Consider the following 20,015-nt stretch of genomic DNA (forward strand, 5'->3'; position numbering starts at 1 on the left):
TGCCTGCCATCTAGGGGAGGGAGTGGAGGGAAGGAAGGGAAAAGTCGGAACAGAAGTGAGTGAAAGGGATAATGTTGTAAAAAATTACCCAGGCATATGTTCTGTCAATAAAAAGTTATAATAATAAAAAAAAAAAACAAATAACTCTATGAAGGAAGGCAAGACCGGATAATCAGCCCCATTCTACAGATAAGAAAATTTGAGGCTCTGAGCGAGAATGTGACTTGCCAAGTGGTTCCCTAACCATCATGCAACTTGAGATTCAAATTCAGGTCTTCTGATTTGAATACAATATTGGTCCACATAGACATTGCCCTTCCTCGGCTTGCTTCACTCCCTGCCTAATCTACCATCTCCACAAAAAGTGGGGACTTAAATATTATGAATTTTCAAGGAAGCAATGATGATTAGAGAACAAGCTTTCTTTATGAGAAATAAGATGTTCTCTCAAAAAGGTTTCACAGGAAAGATACATATGATCATGAGTGAGTGTGTAAGTGTGGGAGTATATGAGTGTGTGTGTGTGTGTGTAATAAATTCTCCACTGGAGTTCTCCCTCTCCTTCTACTCCAAGTGGGGCCTGAGCTCTCCCAACCCCTGTTGAGTTACACCGGCTTTGACTACAACCCAAGCCCACTGACTGAGAAGACAGCCCAGTTCAGGCCCGGGAGGCTCATCGCTATGAGGCTGGGACTCACAGGTCAGCTGGTTTTGTCACAGCAACTCCCGAAACATCCACAGAGACCTGGGAGGGCAGCAATCTAAGGCCACATTGGTGGAAGGAGCACACCATGGATCGTCTGAAGCATGTGACTAACCTGGCAAATGTGAAGTTCTACCCTGGAGTCCCAAAGATCAGCTCAGAGGCTGTCCCCTCAAAGAAGCCTGCCTGAAAGCATGTTCTCCCCAGGGTTTGCTTCCTTAGCTCCTAGGTGACTTCAAGTGCATCGATTCCCCTCTCTGGGGAAGTCTCTCATCCATAAAATAAGGCCTTGGGGCTCAAAAACCTTGGGGGCCCTCCCATCACAAAGCCCTTCAGATTTTCCTGGCACATTTGGTCTGGGACTCTCCTCTGTCCACAAGATTCTCTCTTCTGACCAACTTATTCATTCATTCATTCACTGGCCAACTTATTTCTTCATTTATTCATTCACTCATCACTTATTAAGCGCTCCCTCTGTGTAGAGCCCTGTATTGGGCTCCGAGAGGGCCAAAAAGATGAAATTACTTGGTTTGGGCCCTCATAGAACATAATCTAGCATGTGAGCGATGGGGCTTCGCTCAGCAAATCACTTAAGTGTTTACCATAGACAGAACTCTAGGAGTTCCTTGAAAGCAGTAAAGTATAAGAAAGAAAACTCAGTCCCTGCCTGCACGGACTCACCACCCAGCAGTGGGTAGGAGGGGGTGTGGATGCAGACACTGTGTGATTTGGCTTGTCAAGCCCAGTGGCCGATCCCAGATTCAGGGGCCTGACGCTGAAACGTTCCTCCTGGGAGACAAGAGGGGCCGAATGCAGCAGATGTTGCCAGATGTGCCCACCAGGGTGACGGGTTTGGAATAATTGTTGGTCTTTGCTACTTTCTGCTTAATTGGGTGAAGGGGGATGCAGGCATAAAGAAATATAGATTATAGCAATGGGGGGCATGAAGAGCACCTTAAATGTATTTGGGAGGCATGAAGAATATTTTATTATTGGCTAGGGAGAATCGGGGCAGGTTTCCTGAAGGATGCAGCATTGAAGCCAGCCTGAAAGGATGGGTGGGAATTCCAAGGTAAAGAAGGGATGAAGGGTACTCCCGGCATGAGGAAGAAAATGGGGGGCCACAGGTCAGAAAGTACTCTAGTGGAGAGGAAGCTTAGAGCCCATGGAGCAAAGGAAGCTCCGCTGGTAAAGCTAGGGATGAGGGAGAGCACCATACTGTGGAGGGGGCTTCGAATGCCACGCCAGAGCCGACTCAGCGGGCAACCAAGTGCCGCTCGATAGTTCGGAGCGACTCGGCCACATCTCTGCAGAAGGGACTGAAAGACTAACTTGTTCACATAAACATACAATAAGGCATTTCACCGTTAAGCTCCTAGAATCTGCTGGAACAAGATCAGTTTTCCTATGTGCAGAGCTTCCTCACAACCATTTTGGTCCAAAACTATTGTGGCATTTTGATGCAGATTAGCAGCCAATCAGCCACATCTTTTGTGGAAATGGAGTGAACTCTGGGATTGATCTTGACAAGTAGCCATCCACCACCTTGCACTGGGGGAAAGACCTTGGCTGCTTGCTTTCCAGGAGCCACCCAAATCCCACATCTCCTCACCTACTTTAAGGGTCTGAGCTCCTAGGGGCATGTCGGTCTGCCATGGCTACCCAGTTCTACCATATTCCCAAGGCCCCGAGCAGATTGTACATCTCGGCAAAGAAGCTTAATCATTTCTGATCTACCAAGCTCACAGGTGGAAAAGAGGAGACATCACAAAATCAGGACGTGGAGGAGAAAAGAGTGCAGAGTTATTGGCTGGAAGTGTGCTTGTGGTAAAGAGGGACAGAAGGTGGAAGAAGTCTGGAACCGATTATGAAGAGCTTTAAGTCAAACAGAGGGCTCAATATTTCTGGAGTGAATCTAATAAGTAGGGACGTATAAAAGGATTGACTGGCTCTCTGGAGCTCAAATGTCTAGTGGGACCAGCTCTGCTCAGCAGCTCATGACCAGAAGCAAAAGCTGTAAATGATGGGAAAAAATCTTAGACATGAGCAGCCGGAGAGTACGAAGGATGGTACAGAGTCAAGGCAGAGAAAGGATGAGAGTACAGCCGGTGAAGGGGTGAGGGCCTGGGGAAAACTGGGGGAGAGTGGAAACGGACTGAACGGGGAGGATAAAGAATTAGGGAAAGATGGAAAAACTCTTCTGATCTGATAAAGGAATTTTATGACCGTGGAGGGGGGACTCTGTGAGGGATCAAGATTAAGGGTACAACCGTCTGAGTGGAGTCGAGCTGGGATGGAGGAGGAGATCATGGGAAACTGCAGAGTTGGAACAGAACTAGAACAATGGGGGAGCAACAGCCCAGATACGCTTCCATCTTAGATGGAAAAGCTTGCTAACACCGAGCGCTTCCCCAAAGGAGGAAGGGCTGAGCTGGAGGTGATAGGTTCTCCATCACTGGAGATCCTGAAGCAGAATCTCAATGACCCTTTACTATGGGTTGCAATAGGTGACCACCTCCTTCCCAATTTGAACTTCTGAGGGGTTATAAGAGGCAGGTTTGGGTTTAAAAGAGCCAAGAACTTCCTCCTGATCAAAGCTGTCCCACAATGCAATGGGCTGCCTTTGGAGGGAGTCCATAACTGGACATGTTCAAGCAGGGCCTGAATCCGAATAACAGTTTGGACTCTCCCTTCTCACTTAGGCCATCTTAAGTGTAGAGCCTCATACCAACCCACTTCCCGCCAGGAAAATTCTCCCATTAGCGTGACATCAGGGACAGAACCAGGCCCACAGTACAAGAGGCCGATTTCTCTTTCTCCCCTTTTTAATCTCCTGCGAGCACAAAGCAAGGGACCCGCCTTGAGCTCTCCCTCAGTTAACAGCCTCTTAGTCATTGATATTATTGTTATTGGCGTTCTCCTGTCTCCTCTCTTTTCCAAGATGATAAACTCCTGGAAGACACATCCCATAGGCCTCTATATGTCTCCCCTCTGCTAATAAAGAACCACCTGGGAGCATTTAGCCCAGAGAAGAGATGCCAGGGTTTGGGAAGAAGGAGTCTGATCTCTGAAGAACTGGCCCTGAGATGAGGGATTAGGCTTTGCACACAGTGAGCACTGAATAAATATTTGTTGAATTAATGAGCAAATGCATGGAGAGGGAGGCCGTGGAGGGTGGGGCATTCGGTGGCCATCTTTGCATATCTGGAGGGTGATAATGGGGAAGAGAGAATAGACTGTGCATTCATTGTGGGACCAAGAATCCAAAGGCCCTCCAAGGCCATCTCCAAGGCCATCTCCAAGGCCTTCCAAAAGAAGAAACAGGAGTCACTCCCGGGCGCCAGCCCTGTCCCACCCCCTTTCACTGTACCAAAGTCTAAAGAGTGTACTTGAACCCGGGCCAAAACTGAATCCTTGGGCATCCTGTAGGGTTCACAACTCACTCTACTTTCTCCCCTGTCTTAGGGGAATAAGGGAATAAGCATTGATACATCACCTAAAATGCCAGGCACGGTGCTAAGCACATTTATACAAATAAATCTCATCTGGGCCCCATGACAACCCTGGGAGGAAGGAGCTGCTACTAAACCCATTTTACAGTTGAGGAAACCGAGGCAGACAGAGGTAAAGTGACTCATCCAATGTCACACAGCCAGGAAGTATCCGAGCTCTTCCTGACTCTCGGCCTAGTGCTCTATCTACTGCTCCACCCACCCACCTAACAGACTCAGCACCCTCTAGCAAAACTTATAGAGCACCCAGAGCCCAAGGTCGGGTGTCCCAAAACTTCCCCCAGTTCTCCAGTGCCAAGCTGCATGTTTGCCATCCTCCCAGAGCATCGCTCACCAGAAAAGAGGGGCTCTGGGGAGGTCAGGAGGTGCTGAATTTATGTGGAGTACATGAATGAAGAATACCCGATCCCTGCAGGTTCACCCTGCATTCACCCAGCTCCCTTTCTCCTAACAGAACTCCTTGTTTACTGAAGAATCCAAAAGAGCCTTGGATGGGAAATCAGGGCTTTCTTCCCTTCCTTGAGCCTCAGTTTACTCTCCCATAAATGCTGGGGTTTGTCTTTTGCCCTGATGAATGGGACGGCCTTGAGGAAGCCTCTTCCCAAGCCCCTGGGTATCAGTTTCACCACAAATGAGACTGGTCTCTTTCCATCTGGATGGGACATTTTAAAAGTTGGAAGAAGGAAAGTGAATTATTCCTTAAGCAGTGAGTGTAGAAATGAATTAAATGGAATCATATTCTCTTATTTAATCCCGCTAATAATTGGGAGATGTGGCCCGTGGCAGAAACAACGGACAATTGAGACCAAATATCTCATCGTCCATGAGACGTGGACATCTTGACAAGACACCTTGAAGGAGGATTAACCCCAGAGGCCTAGAAGAGTTCCAGAAGAGGCAGATCTGGGCTCCTGATGAGGAGAGCCCTCCTGAATGGCCAGGGGCTACCATAGGAGAGAGCTAGAGCTGGCTCCCCGACCCTGGACGGCTCCCCACAGAGGCAGGATGGGAGCTGGGGAGGGTGGGGCCTCAAAAGCACCCACTGACTATGTGAAATGACCACAACCACAGAAATGTAAAGAATACAAGAAAAAATGTGAACCAAATACTGCCCAACCGTGACCACCAAGCACAGCCCCTGACAAGAATGGAGGAGATGTGGCTCATTCCCCCCCTCCCTCACAGAGGTGGGGGACTCTGGGTCTCGAATGCCGGATGTACCATAAGGCGCAGCTGATGTATCAGCCTGGTCTGCCTTGCGTTACTTTCTATTTAAATAGTTCCTGCTGGGGATGGCTCCTAGGAGCAGAGAGGGGAAGGGACGTATTCAGAAATGAAGGTGATACCCAAGGGGTTTTTTTTCAACAAAATAAGCTAATTTTTCAAACTAAGGCTTTGGAAGGACCCTTGGATTCCAAAGCAGAGGGAATCGGCAAATCGGCAAATCCAAGTCTTCCTTTTGTAGACAAGGGAAGCAATCCGAGGTAGGGGAGTGAAGGTCACCCGAGTGATGGAAGTCACAGAGGCAGCCTTCTGACCTAACTTTCTGGACTTCAAACCCAAAGCACTTTGGACTTTGCTCAAGCTTTCTATAATCGTTATCTCCATTTCACATTTGGGGGAAACTGAGGCCCATTGAACAATGTCACCCAGCAAGTGATAGAGACCAAACTGGTGCTCAAGGACAGGCCTCTCCCAAAATGACAGTTGCTATCCTAGGCCAAAGCCCAGCTTCCCCACCCAGGGAAACCTGGGAAAATCTCACAGAGAGTCTTGGCTTAAAGGCCATTTCCCAATAGCCCCCGGGGAAGCCCAGAGGGAGTATGGCCAGAGAGCCAATGAGAAGGGACCAGCCAGCAATACATTACTTTTATCCCCTCCTCCAGGGAAGATGGAGCGGAGTCGGGCCTTCTTGTTCTTCTCCTCAGGGGCCACAGGCAGGGGCTTGGAGCTGTGGTTGAGGGCTGAAGAGTCCCGGTTGTTGCTATTCATTCTCAGCGGAGGGGCTGGGGGCTTCTCCTCACTATCTGCACTGTCAGACATGGTCAGTGGGAGGGATCCTTCACAGCCTCCTAAAGGAAGAGGGAACAGAACGAGTTAGCTGGAGCATGGCAGTCTAAGGAGCGCCACAGCCAGAAGGGACACTGGGCCCCAAATGTTGATGCTGCAGCCAGGGGCGCAGAGAGCTCTGTCCTTCCAGCGTCAGACCTAGAGAGGTCCCTCCGGCTCCTGGAGTCCACCCTGATTACTTTACAGAGAAGGCAACCGAGTCACTGAGAGGGAAATGGTCAAGGTGGCATTGGGTGGGTGACCACTCTGCAAGGCTTTCTGTGTCCAAGCTTGTCTTTGCTGGCATTTCTCTACCACTTGACAATTGCCCAAGCAGTATCTGCAAAGCCAGCGGAAGCGGCTGGAAGAAACCTTCCTGCTGAGCCTGGATCCAAGCCTAGACACCCATAATCCTAATAAGAACTCCCGGTTTTATGGTTTACAAAGCACTTGACTCAAAATGAGCCTGCAAGGGGGGGGGGGGGGGGGGTCCTGTCCGTCACCCACTGTTGTGCAGAAAAACCTGATGAAAAGGCTTTGCCCAAGGTCACACAGAGAGTAAGCACCAACACCAGGATCTGAACCCCCCCCCGTGCCTATGGCATGACCAGTGCTCCTTCCATGACCCCAAAACAGAAAAACACCAAACTACAGGGCAGGGAGTAACCTCAGAAATGGCAGCCCACCCAGCCCGGCCTCAAACGGGAATTCCCTCCCTCTACACGTAAGGGGACAGCCAAGCCTTACTTGAAGGCCTCCAGCGGAGAGGGACCCCATTTACCAGCTCCCGAGACATCCCTTTGAGCAGCTCCAATTATTGGAAAGTACTTCCTCACGCCCAGCTGGGATCTCTAGCTTTACAATCCCCTCTACCCACCTTGCCCAGGGGTGTGCCGAGCAAAACAAAGCTGGTTCCTCTTCTAACCATTTGAAGACGAAGCCCATGATCCCAGACACGGGTGCATATGCTCACTCCCAAGCACACACACTCGCCCGCACTTCACCTTCTCTCTGGGCTGCTCTTCGTGGGGCCGGTCTCTAGTCCCCTCCCTGTCCCGACTGCCCTGCCCTGCCCTGCCCTGCCCTGCCCGCACTGCAGCTTGACAGTGTCTTTCCAAAAACATGCCCCCCATTCTTCCGGGCAAGGAGACGGCCATTCCCAGCGATTGAGCACTTTAAGGACTGCAAAGCATTTTCCATACATCGAGGGAGAGATGGGTCTACTGCCCCCACAAGCTCCCGGGCCCTCCAAGCTGCCCATCCCCAGAGGGTTTCTCAGCCAGATCCAAGTTGGCCAGATGCCCCTGGAGGGTGCAGAGGGGCCAGAGAAGACCCTGGCCTTTCCCACCATGCCCATTAACCATGGCCCTGCAAACACAGCCCACGATCAGGTTGGGGATTTGGCTGCTGTCACCCAACTGCCTCCCGGGGAGTCCGTGGGTCCCAAAGGGTCCCCGGAGGAAATCATGCAAATTCCACCCCTTGATCCTCCACAAGCACCTTCCCCTGGTCTTGGTGAGGATCCCAGGCGGGGCCTGGCTCCCAATCCTTCCCCCGACCTGGTCCCCCACGGTACCCATCCTTGGGCTTGGGATCCGCATCTTCTCAGCTTAACCACCTGTTCTTTTGGGCTCCCATCCCCTCGGGGGCCCCCAGCTCGAAGACCGAACTCATCTGCATGTGGCCAAGAGTGTAATTCCAGCCCCTGGCTCACTCCCCAGCACTGTCAGAGACTCATCCTTCCTCAGTGCTGGAAGGGACCTTGGGGACCGTCTCACCTCCGAGACCTCTTCTTTGGACAAGGAAGGAAAGACCCGGAGAGATCACCCGGTCCAGTTGGAACCAGAAGGAAAGCCTCCAGATCTCCCGAGTGCCCAACTGGTGCTTTGTCAATCGAAGCTATGGAATCGCTCCGAGAGAGCAGAAGGGTCTTTTGGCATCCGCTGGTCCGGCCGCTTGGGCCAGACGAGGGCGGCTCTTCCTTCTTTGCTTCTTCTCTTCCTCCCATCTCCTCCTCCTCCAAAGATTATGGATGAGGGAAGAAAAGATCCCCCCATTCCCCCCACTCTCAGGGTGGGACAGACAGCTCCAGGCTGCGGCCCCTCTCCAACACCCCCCAGACTCCTCACTCCCCCAGGCCCCAGGCAAGGCAGGCCACATCCCTACCTCCAGGCAGAGGGGGTGAGTATCACCTGCCTCTTCTCCAGCAGCTGCAGAAAAGAAAGGGAGTCCAGAGCCACCTCCTTCCTTCTCACCTCCTCCCAGGAGCCCCCACCGTCCCCAGCTGCCTCCATCCTTGGCTGTCCCCAGTGATGCTGATGTCACTGCCTCTCCGCCCCATCATTGGCCAGGAGCCCAGAGCCCAACAGGGGAGCCAAACCAGGCCAAGGGAGAAGAACAGAAGAGGACAGAGGAGGGAGGAAATCAAGGGTTGGTCAGGCCAAGCTACATGGGCCAAAACCATGAAGCAGCAGTGCGGAGCGGGGCCTGCAAAGCCTAAGCTGGGGCCACCCAGCAGGAGCCTCTGCACACAGTAGGTACTAGGTACTCACGTTCCACTGGCTGGCTGGTCAGCGCAATAAGGGAGTGGAAGAGAAGCTGAGGAGGAAAAGTGAGGGACTGAGTAAATACACAAGAACCTCCTTAGCTGAGAGGCAGAGAAGTAGAGGGGAAAGAGTCCCGTGGTGCGACAGGAAATCTAACGGAGAGGCTTGCCATCATCTTGGTGTAACTTGGGCCTTGTCCCTCTCCCTCTCTGGGTTTCCTCAGTTTCTTCCTCTATAAAATCAGAGGATTGGACCAGACGGACTCTAACTATGGCCTTTAGATCTGCTCTTCATGTTCTAACATACTGCTTCCTTCCCTGTCCTACCCCCACCCAATAGACTCTCCAAGGTTCTCCATGATCTCCATAGACTGGACCCAATCAACCTCTTGGGCCTTGTCTTCTCCTCTTCTTGCCCCATCCAACTTCCTCTCCGCCTCATCCCCACCTCCAGGAAACCCTCATCTCCACTTAGCCTGATGCTGTGACCTTCCTCCAAGACATCCTCTACCATTCACAGAGGCCTCCACAGCACATGGAACTCTCAAATGTTTACAGATCTCTTCACTATTGACATTGTCCTCTGCTCTTTACAGGGGCTTCCACCATTGAAAACAGCCCTCTACAGTTTACAATGATCTCCAGCGCATACAAAACCTTTTACAATGATCTCAACAGCTTAAAGTAAATGTTATCTCTGCCCTCTGTCCTTGGAAATAAAGGTAGACAACACAGAGCATGCCAAGGTCCTCTCAGAACAGAGCGGTAAGTAATAAAGCCCGGAACAAGCTTAGACTGGGCAGAAGAGGTAAGAAGACCCCAAAGGTCTTTCTGAGCACCCCTGGGAAGGGAGACTAAAAAGGGGGTGCGGCAGTTATGAGAGCAACAGCAGAGACAGGACCCAGCCCCTTACCTCTCACACTGCACGTCGGCTCTACCAACGAACATGATCTTTGGAATGACAAAAATAGCTAGAACGGGGTTCACCGGGAGCAGGTACTCTAAGAAAAGCTTCTAGTTAGGTGCACTGAATGAGATCGGCTCACTAGGCCCTGATGAACTAAATCCCACAGTGCTAAAAGAACTGGCAAATGGGATCACTGAGCCTTATCGGTGATCTGTGAAAGAGTAGGGAGAACAGAAGAGGAGGGGACAGGCTGGGAGGTGGGGAAAATGTCTCGCTCCACAAAAAGGGGAACAAAATGGAGGGAGTGCATTAGAAACCAGGGAATCTGGCTGATTCCTGGGAAAATTTGAGAAGGTATTTATTCATCGGCTTATGGAATGAGTGGGTATTATCAAAGAGATAATTTAACACCTAGAAAGAGAAGTGCTGGTCACTAAGAGTCAGCATGGCTTCAGGCTACACTGACCTTATTTACTTTTTGAGACAGGATTACTAGCTCAAAGGAAGCTATCAGTTTCCCAAAGCATCTGATCAAGTCTTTCAGGTCATTCTTATGGAAAAGGTGGCAAGATATAGAGTATAATTAAGTGGAATGAGGACCTGTTCAATTGTGAGATCCAAAGGGTTGTCATTAATGGAGCCATGACAAGATGTCTCCAAGGCTAGGCCCCGCACTGTTTTTTTGTTTTTTTTTTTAATCAATGCCTTGGTCAAAGGCAGATGATACAAAACTGAAAGGAAGAGCTAAACTCAGGGGAAAATCAGGATCAGGCTTTTCTAGGCGATTGACTTCCTCAAACATTGAGCCAAATCTAAGAAGATAAAATTTAATACGTTTAAATCTCAAGAGATAACATTTGGAAAGACTAAATAAAGCCTTGAAATCGTTGCTCTTTATATACGTGCCATGCTGTCTTCCCAATGTGGGCATTTTCCCTGACCGTGCCCAGGCCCGGAGTGCTCTCCCTCTTCCCCTCTGCCTCCTGCCTTCCCTGGCTGTCTTCAAGTCTCAACTCAAATCCCATCTTCTGAGAGAACTCTTACGTGATCCCTCTCCGTTCGGTGCCTTTACTCTGCTGACTATCGCATTAGTTTCCCACATACATCCACAGATATATGTGATAAACATATAGATCTACATCCCTATAGTTTGTTTGGACATTTGTTGGCATGTTGACACCCCCTTAGATTGGTAGCTCCTTGAGGGCAAGAATAACATTTTACCTTTCTTTGTATTCTCAGTGCTTAAGACACAGTACCTGATACAAAGCAAGTGACTAGCTAAGGGCAGCTAGGTGGCTCAGTGGATAGAGCCCCAGCCCTGAAGTCAGGAGGACCTGAGTTCAAATTTGATTTCAGACACTTAACACTTCCTAGCTGTGTGATCCTGGGCAAGTCACTTAACCCCAATTGTCCCCAGCAAAATAAATAAGTAATAAATAAATAAATGCTAGCTGGCCAGCTGAATAAGGAAAATCTGGGTTCATATTTTGCCTCTGACACAAATTCTATGATCACTTTAAAACCACCTAATCTCTAGAGATTCCCACACAAGGCGCTATCTATGGTGCTGAACTTTCGATCCCACCACCAGTGTCAAAAATGTAAATTCTCACATTTGAGTTGAAAGAATCAATCTCCCAAGTATGGCTCAGGGGAGCACAGTTAAGCAACAATTTGCCTGGAAAAGATCAGGTCAGGGGAAGGGGTCATTAGTGAACCTCAACTCTAAGACAAGTCAACAGTGTAGTAGAAGAGTGAAGAAAGCAAATGCGACCTTCCGCTCCATGAAAAGAGGCCCCAAATGCAGATCTAAAGCAGAGAAAGGCCCAGCTGCGTTCTGTCTTGGTCAGACTCCACTGCAGAGAGGAAAAACTGGGCTTGACGAAAAGTCAAATGAATAAGTATGACAGACACCATGCTAAGCCCTGGGGATCCAAAGGCAAAAAATGATTCCTGCCCTCCAAGAATTACCAGTCTAAGATGTAACAACAAGGTACAAACAAGCCCTAGACAGATAAATGGTGGGTAGTCTCAGAGGGAAGGCACTGGCACAAAGGGGAAGCCAGAGATGCCAGGAGGCAGAGAGGAGGAAGACAAAAACTCCCAATCATGGGCCCAGCCAGAGAAAATGCCTAGAAGAATCAGGAGATGGAATAGCCTGTTTGAGGAATGGAAAGGAGGCCAGAGTAAATGGAGGGAAATAAAGTGGGAGAAAGACAAGCTTGTAAAGGGCTTTCAACACAAACCTGAGGATTTTTTATTTGATCTTGGAGGGGGATAGGGAGCCACTGGAGTTCATTGAAGAAGGGAAGGTGGAAGGTGATATGGATTGGGGCTTGAAGGAGTTTGGGGAGTAGAGAAAGACTGTGACCTACATGTTGTGGTCATTGAGAAAGAAGCAGAGGATGCTAGAGGTCAACAGACAAGAGCTCCCAGATTTTTGATTGATAAATATAGATGATACGAACCCCAAAGGAGAAAGTCACTGAATGATGATGGTAGAGGGAGAGCTTGGGAGCAACAATGGGGAACAAGAAGTATCCTGACCCCCTTAAACCCTCCACAACCAATGAGTTGGAGAAGGGGAAGAGATTACAAGTGAAAGAGTAACCAGTGCAGGAAATGGTGACCAAAGATACTAGGTCATAAGGAGGGATCCAGGACTCAGGGAGTCTAAGAAGATGGAAAAAAATAAGAAGGCAAAAGTTAAGTTTGTTACCTGTGGGGAAGGTCTATACGTAAGGAAATATGATGTAAAGCAAAGTTTCCTGAGAATTGGTGCTACTCACAATGAAACAGGCTGACTCAGAAACTGGCAGGGCAAGTATATTGTAAAGGATATCTTTTCGCAGGAAAAGGTTAGCTTTAGATGGCCTTTTTTCAACTCTAAATTTCTATAATTCAGCAAAATCATCCATACTGCCTTCTACATGTGAAAAAGTCTGTTGCCATTCACAAATCACTCTGTAGCCCACTACCAGCCAAAAAGCCCCAGGCCACCTACAAGATCATCCTACATCCTCTACAATTTGCAAAGCAAGTGCACACACTCTCTCTCGCTTACAAAACTTACCAAACTCTTTCATTGACAACTCTGCACCAACGTGCTCTTCAGTAACTAAAGATAAACAGAAGTCAAGTTGCTCCATCCATCCTGGCCAGAACTTCACAAAATGAACCCAACACACCAGTGTCAACTCCAATAAATAGGCCTAAAACTTTCAATTGCCATGAGAGGATCATACCAAGAAAGCTAAGCTTGAGTTCTGATAAACAAACATGAAGCCTACTCCGAATGAGGATATTCATTAGAAGTGAAATAAGAGAGAAGTAGGAAGGAAAATTAACAGCTTAGAACAGAAGGCAGAAAACCTGAGCCAAGTAGTGGGCTTCATGAAAAACAGAAATATTAGCTCAAAGTCAAAAGATTAATTAAAAAAAGGATGGAAATGGGAGGTATCAACTTTCAAAAACAAGTGAGTCAGAAAACAGATCCATCAGAGAGAACTTAAAAGTCATTGTACTTCTTGAAAACCCAAGACCCTGGAGACCATAGGTCAAGGAATCGTAAAAGGAATCTGTCCAGATCTATTAGAAGCAGAAGAGCAAAGTAAAAATAGAAAGAATCCACCAATCACCTCCTGGAAAAAAAAAACACGCCAAACCAAAAAGCATTTGAGGAACAGCACAGCCAAAATCCAGAGTTTTCGACTCTTTCTCAAAGAAAAAAGATGGCATAGTCAAAAACACATATCTACTACAAAGGAGCTAAATTCTTAGAATGCTATTCTAAAAGGCTTATAATCAAAAATAACTTCCTTTCACAAGCTGAGAATAAAATTACAGGGAAGAAAATGTCCTTTAATAGAAAGGAGGACTTAAGAGAATTACTGATGAAAGAGTCAGAACTTATCAGAAACCCTGAAATACAAACACAGGAGTCAAGGAAGGCAGTAAACAATAAGGAAGCACATTCTAAATAAAGGAGAAGGGACAAAAGGATCTTCTGAATGCCGCTCTTCAAGAGTCATAGAGAAAATGAAGGATAATAAGGTGATCTCAATGTGGTTTTGTTTGGTTTTGTCGGTATTAGGAGAGCAAAGAGGGAATTTGCTGAAGAAAAGAGAAGAAGCCACTAAGACTTGGAATGGGAATATACGAGAATTTACAAACATGGAGGAAAGGATGGAAGGGATGACCATGTCGTGAACTTATCCGAATTAAACAAAAGAGGATGTGCACCTGTGCACTACAAAGAGTTTGGAGTAGAAATATATTATGGTCTGAAGGGAAACAGGAGGAGGTTGGGGGAAAGTTGAAGCAGGAAGATAGGCTTGAAGAGGGAATAGTCACAAGCAAGATAAACTTCAACTTTGAAGGATGGATGGGGAAGGGAAGGAAGAAATGAAGGGAAGGTAGAAGGGAAGAGAATGAAACAGAGAAGTGAGGGAAGGAAGGCAGGAAGGAAGGAAGGAAGAGAAGAACAAGTATTACTATGTATCAAATGATTACTGAATTGTTCATGCACCTTAATGAAAAATTAACTGTGAACAATAATTTTGGCATGCAAATTGGATCTAGTTCTGAAATTAAAGACTCTGTGAAAATTGATTATTCATTTCTATAATGCTTTCTATTTGAGTTTATCTATTAGCAGCCTCTGGAAAACATGTCATCAGCATTGGTAAGACATACAGCAGCATCATGGGCCTGAGCTCTCTTACTAAAATCCTGATTAACAAATACAGGAAAGTAGAAGTATTTTTTTTAAATATCCTTTACTGACCACAATGTACCAAAAATTATACTCTATAATATAAGGCCGTTGCAGAAATGATTAAAAATTTAAAGACTATTCAGTCTTTGAGAACTGGAAACTAAATCACTTTAACCTGTAGAATTGATATGTCAAAGAACAAATTAGAGAAACAATTGATAATCTTATCCAATAAAATAACAATGGTGTAATATACTAAACCTTGGAGAATGTAGCCAGAGATCCTTAGGGGGAAATGTAGATCTTTTAATCACCTTCATCCACGAAAGAGAGAACACATGAATTGAACATATAAATAAAACAGAACAAAAACTAAAAAGAATTAAAAATAAGCAACAAAGAAAAAAAATCCAAATTAAACACAAAATAGAAATTCTGAAAAAAGGGATAAACATTTTTTAAAGGATTCAAAAAACTAGAAGTTATTTTTAAAAGCTATTAAATTAAATTATTCTGATTTTTTATTAAAGACAGGAAAATTAAATTTTAAATATAAAAATAAGAAAAAGAATTCACAACGCATACAGAGAAAGTAAAGAAAATTATTCAAAACTATGTTATCCAATTACATACCCACACAGTTGATGACAACTGAAATGGATGAATATTTACAAAAATATAAAATATTCATAATAACAGGAAAAAGAGAATTTAAATAAACTTATATCAGAAAAACAAATAGAACAAACCACAATGGAGCTTCAAAAGGGGAAAAAACCAGAACCAGATGTATTTGCAAGTAAATTCTAGCAGAATTTCAAAAGACCAATTAATTATAATATTATGTAAATTGTTTGCAAAAGCAGGAAAAGTAGAGATCCTGCCAAAGTCCTTCTATGAAGCAGATAAGGTCCTGATGCCTAAACTAGAGAGAAAGAGACATAATGAAAGAAAATGATAGTCCAACATTTTTTAGGAGTATTAATGCAAAAATATCGAATAAAATGTTAACTAAGGGGCTAAGCAATATATTAAAAAGATTATATACTCCGACTAGGTTGGATTTATAATAGTAATGTAGGGTTGCTTCACGGTGTGTCACGGTATTAACACAGTATGTCATATGACAACAAAAAACATGTAATTTTCCCCAAAGATGCAGAACAATTGATACTACGAGTCAGACATCATCAAGAAAAAAAACCAGTTTTCAAAACTGCAGAATTCTGATGGCTACATCAACCAATCAGATGTCGAGAGGACAGTGATGAAGCAGTGTGCCCAGCTCTTGGCAGGCAGATGACGATGGCTTACAATGTGAAAGGAGACAGCCATTTTCAGACATGGGCACTGTGGGGATTTGCTGGAGCTGCCTCGATTTGTTTATTACAAAAGAGGTTTTTGTTTGGTTGGTTTGGGGAGGGGGCAAAGCCAGTAGTGATAAATCCAGGATGGTGTTGAAACTATTGGATTAGATTTAATATAGATTGAAAAATTAAAGCTATATATAATAGATTTTTTTAAATTTCACATTTTTTTTTTAAATGTGAAAATGCTTTGTTTACTGATATCTGTAAAGGTCAGAAAAATCTTTAAAAAAAACATTTCAAAAAAGTGGTTTAGAACTTGTTTAAAAAACAAAAAGGTGGGCAAGAGTTGCTAGGAGGGAGAGCCTGCAGACACTGACAAAGCTTTCTGCATCAATACTCTTGATTTGTCAAGTCCTCAGCTATCCCCAAAGCCCGTGACTGCACAAGCCATTTTAATGCTAAGAGGGGCTCATACAGCTTAGGGGCAGCTAGGTGGTGCTGTGAAGAGATCTGTGTACAGATCACTAGGGAGATCTGAGTTCAAATGTAGGCCTCAGTCCCTTGCTAGCTATGTGATCCTGGACAAGTCACTTCACCCTGTTTGCCTCAGTTTCCTCATCTGTAAAATGAGCTGGACAAAGAAAGGGTCAACCACTCCAGTATCTCTGCCAAGAAACCCCAAAATGACTGAACAACAAGATAGTTTTAGAGAACTACGAAGGCTCCGAAGGCACGGTGCAGGGTGCTGTGACCCCAAGTATGACCCAACTGTGATTTAAGTGGCCTTTCCTTCTCCAGGCCTCAATTTCCCTTTCTAAAGAAGGGCAGGCATTAGATCCCGTGGTAGCTAAGGAACCTGTTCTCAAGTCTGTGATACTAAGAGCCTCAGTTTTCCCTACTATAAAAACAGACTCAACATGCACTCCAATTAGGGCACTAATAGCGTCCCTGTGATAAAAAGCCTTCTTTATTGGGGAGGGGGGAGCTGCCTGAGCACCTTGACATATCCTTAACCTGCTCTCTCCCTTTTCTAAAAGAAGAATATTTTACTTTGCATTTATATAACTCTTTAAGGTCCACAAAGCACTTTAACACGCTGGCTACTCCCAACGGCCCGGGAGGTAGGTGCTAATATTGTCACCCTCGTTTTCCAGTTAAGGGAACCGAAATAGGCAGAGGTAAGGTGACTCATTGAGGATCACATGGTTAGGAAACGTCTGAGGCAGAATTTGGTCATCCTGACGCCAGGCCCTAGATTCAGGGCAATGTCATTTTCAATGTCCCTATGCTAAAACCTTCTCCGACTCAGGTTTATTAATCTAGTACCACCCCCAACCCACTGCAGCATGTCGAACCTCAGTCAAACTGAGACCTGCTGAAGACCTTTGCTTAAAAAGGCCAAGGTCTCCCAATGCATCCAAGGTCATCTCCGGTCGTCCTGATCTCTCTCTGGCCATTGGACCCAGACGGCTCTGGAGGGGAAAGTGAGGCAGGTGACCTTGCCCAGCCCTCCCTCGCTTCAACCCAATACATCCAATCTACCACCATGATGTCATGGGCCTCTTTAGGAATGAAGGACAAACAATAACAAGTTTCTTCCTATGAAGGCACAGAAAAGAGAGCAATGCTATGCCCACCCCTCCCTATGGAAAGCCTCATGACCAGGGCTAGCCTCTTGCGGTACCGCACTCATAGTCCTTTCTTTCTCCTCCCACAGAGACCAAGATGTATCCTGCCCCCTCCCTCACCCACAGAGCTAACCCTTACCCCCAAAGATGGCTCCTCCCCTGGATGGTTCTCAATTCCAGTCTTGACTCTCTGGGCCCCTATTGACCTTCACCTATCTGAGACTCTGAAGCCTCATTTTTTTACCCATGAGGCTCGAGCAGCTGTAATATTTTCCCAAAGATTCTTTCATTCTAATTTCTCCATGGGCCTCGGTCTCCATCTTTAGAAACAATAGGTCTGGAGCTCGGGCTTGGCGCTTCCCTTTTTTTAAAATAATGGGGTTGGGCTTGATGGTCTCCAAGATGAGCAAAGTATTTTTCTTTGTCACGAGGGAAGGAAAGCAGGGTTGGGAAGAAAGGTTGGTTATATATCCAGAAATGCCCGTGACGCAAAAGTACAAGGAAACTTCTCCCAAGTCCTTTCATTTAAAAACAGATATTTTACTTGAACGTGTTTAACATGTATGAGACTGCCTGTCATCTAGGGGAGGGGGTGGAGGGAAGGAGGGGAAAAGTTGGAACAGAAGGTTTTGCGAGGGTCAATGTTGAAAAATTACCCATGCATGTGTTCTGTCAATAAAAAGCTACAATAAAAATAAATAAATAAATAATGGAACCCTGGAAAAAATTTAAAAAATTAAAAAACCAGATATTTTAATGGAATCAACACATCGGGGCAGAGATCTCTGAAAATCCAGAATTCCTGCCCTGGACCCCTGGAATCCTAAGCACTTTGCCCATCTGGGGCCTGAGTTTCCCTCCTAATAAAAACAAACTGGGTCGTGCAGAATACCGCATGAGCTAGCAGTCCAGCTCACTGGGGGATCTTCTCTTTGTAACAAGAGAAGGCTTGGGAAGGGGGAAAGGGGCCCAGAAATTACTGTGCATAAAAACAACCGATATTAAAATAAAGACTACCTTAATTGGACAAGATCCTAGATTTCTGACTTGAAGCCCTTTAATCCTAAGTGCCTCCAACTCTCTGGACCTCAGTTACTTTGATTGTAAAAGATGTTGAACCCAACGGTCCTTGAGTTCCCTAAATCGCCATACCCTCATCTGTGGAATAAGAAACTGCTTTACCCAATCGATCTCTAAGAGCCCTGATACTTTATCTGAGATCATTTGTTCCTCCTACATATAGTCTCTGGGCCTCAGTTTCCTCTTACATTTCCTACTATATCCATCCAAGTGCCTGCTCCCAGAGAGCCTTCTTTTATAATAAGGGAAAAAAGAGGGGGAGACAAAATTTTAGCAAAAATAATCAGCACATTTAAAAAAAATCGGCCTTGGGTACAGTGTGGCAGACCCAAAACCCTCCCCGCCACCACCACTTATGCAAAGGAGTGAGAAGAGATGTCAGTTCAGATTTCCTTTTTGTGGCTAAGCTGGATCATTATAGTCCCTCCATATTCCGTTTTTATTGTTCTGTGGTTGTTTTTTCCATTTATGTTACTGTAATCATCGTGTAGCCCGATTCCTCCGACTTCATTTGGAATCAGTTCATCTAAGTGTTTCCACACTTCTCTGCATTCCTAATATGTGTCATTTCTTATAGCCGTGAAATCCCTTTAGATTCATGTAACACAATTTGTTTAGCGTTTTCCCAAATGATGGGCATCCAGGATGCTTCCAGCTCTCTGCTACCAAATTGGGCCGAGATAAATATTTGTACATATGGAGCCTTTCTTTTGCCGTTGACTTTGGGCAATACACCCAAGAGCGGACTCTCGGGGTCAAAGGGCATGGAAAGTTTGGTCAAATTTATAGCAAATAACTTTCCAGAATGATCGTACCAGTTCCTAGCTATAGCAGCAATACATTAACGTGTATTTTCCCATATCCCTTCCAACACTGAACTGACTAATGCCATTTTTTGGTCATCTTGGCCAACGTGCATAGTTATGAGATGGAACCCCAGGACTGCTCGGTTTGCGTTCTCTCATTATCGGTGGTTTGAATTATTATTTCCTGTAGTTATTAGTACTTTGCAGTTTTTCATATCTTTGGAACACTTATTGTGAGGAACAGATTTTGGTCTTATTAGTTATATCTCTGCTAGACATCTACCTATGTGGGAGGGGAGATGCTTAATAGAAATATATGATACAAGTTTTTTTCCCAATCAGTCACTTCCTTTCTGAATGTCCTTACATTAAGTTTTTTTATGCAAAAACTTTTCACTTTCAAATGATCAAAATGGAGATCATTTATTTAAAGGAAATATTCTCTGTATTGGTTTATTTAAGAGAGAGTGATAGACCAGTCTTCAAAGGTCCTGACCTGCAATATTCATCTGAGTTCAGGCCAAGGAATCACTTCCAACACGAAGCCATCTGGATCCCACAGTTTCTATCTTTGATCACTTTTCCCAAAAGGATCACTGCCTGAACTCAGGACCTCAGTATAACTTGGTTAAAAGTAATGGGAGACACACCGGACTCGTCCAAGGCCTTGATCAGTCTCCAAACTAACAAGCAGAGGTCTGAGGGGAGATGAACTTAATCTGAGTGAGTTTTATCCTTTGGGAGACAAAATCTTT

The 20,015-nt window shown here is 45.8% G+C and overlaps 1 protein-coding gene across 8 annotated transcripts in view; it reads right to left on the reverse strand.

The window, feature by feature from the left end:
• The window catches only part of LOC100926699 (serine/threonine-protein kinase PAK 3), a 43,611-nt gene extending 37,303 nt beyond the window's left edge, over nucleotides 1-6,308 (reverse strand). For all 8 annotated transcript variants that reach the window (XM_031944342.1, XM_031944341.1, XM_031944340.1 and 5 more), the window contains exon 1: nucleotides 6,084-6,308. In XM_031944342.1, coding sequence (XP_031800202.1) covers nucleotides 6,084-6,258 — 175 coding nt within the window. In that variant the 5' untranslated portion in view covers nucleotides 6,259-6,308. The remainder of the gene's footprint in view (nucleotides 1-6,083) is intronic.
• Nucleotides 6,309-20,015: the final 13,707 nt, after the last annotated feature.

Source organism: Sarcophilus harrisii, chromosome X (genome assembly GCF_902635505.1).
Source record: "Sarcophilus harrisii chromosome X, mSarHar1.11, whole genome shotgun sequence".
Classification (NCBI taxonomy): domain Eukaryota; kingdom Metazoa; phylum Chordata; class Mammalia; order Dasyuromorphia; family Dasyuridae; genus Sarcophilus; species Sarcophilus harrisii.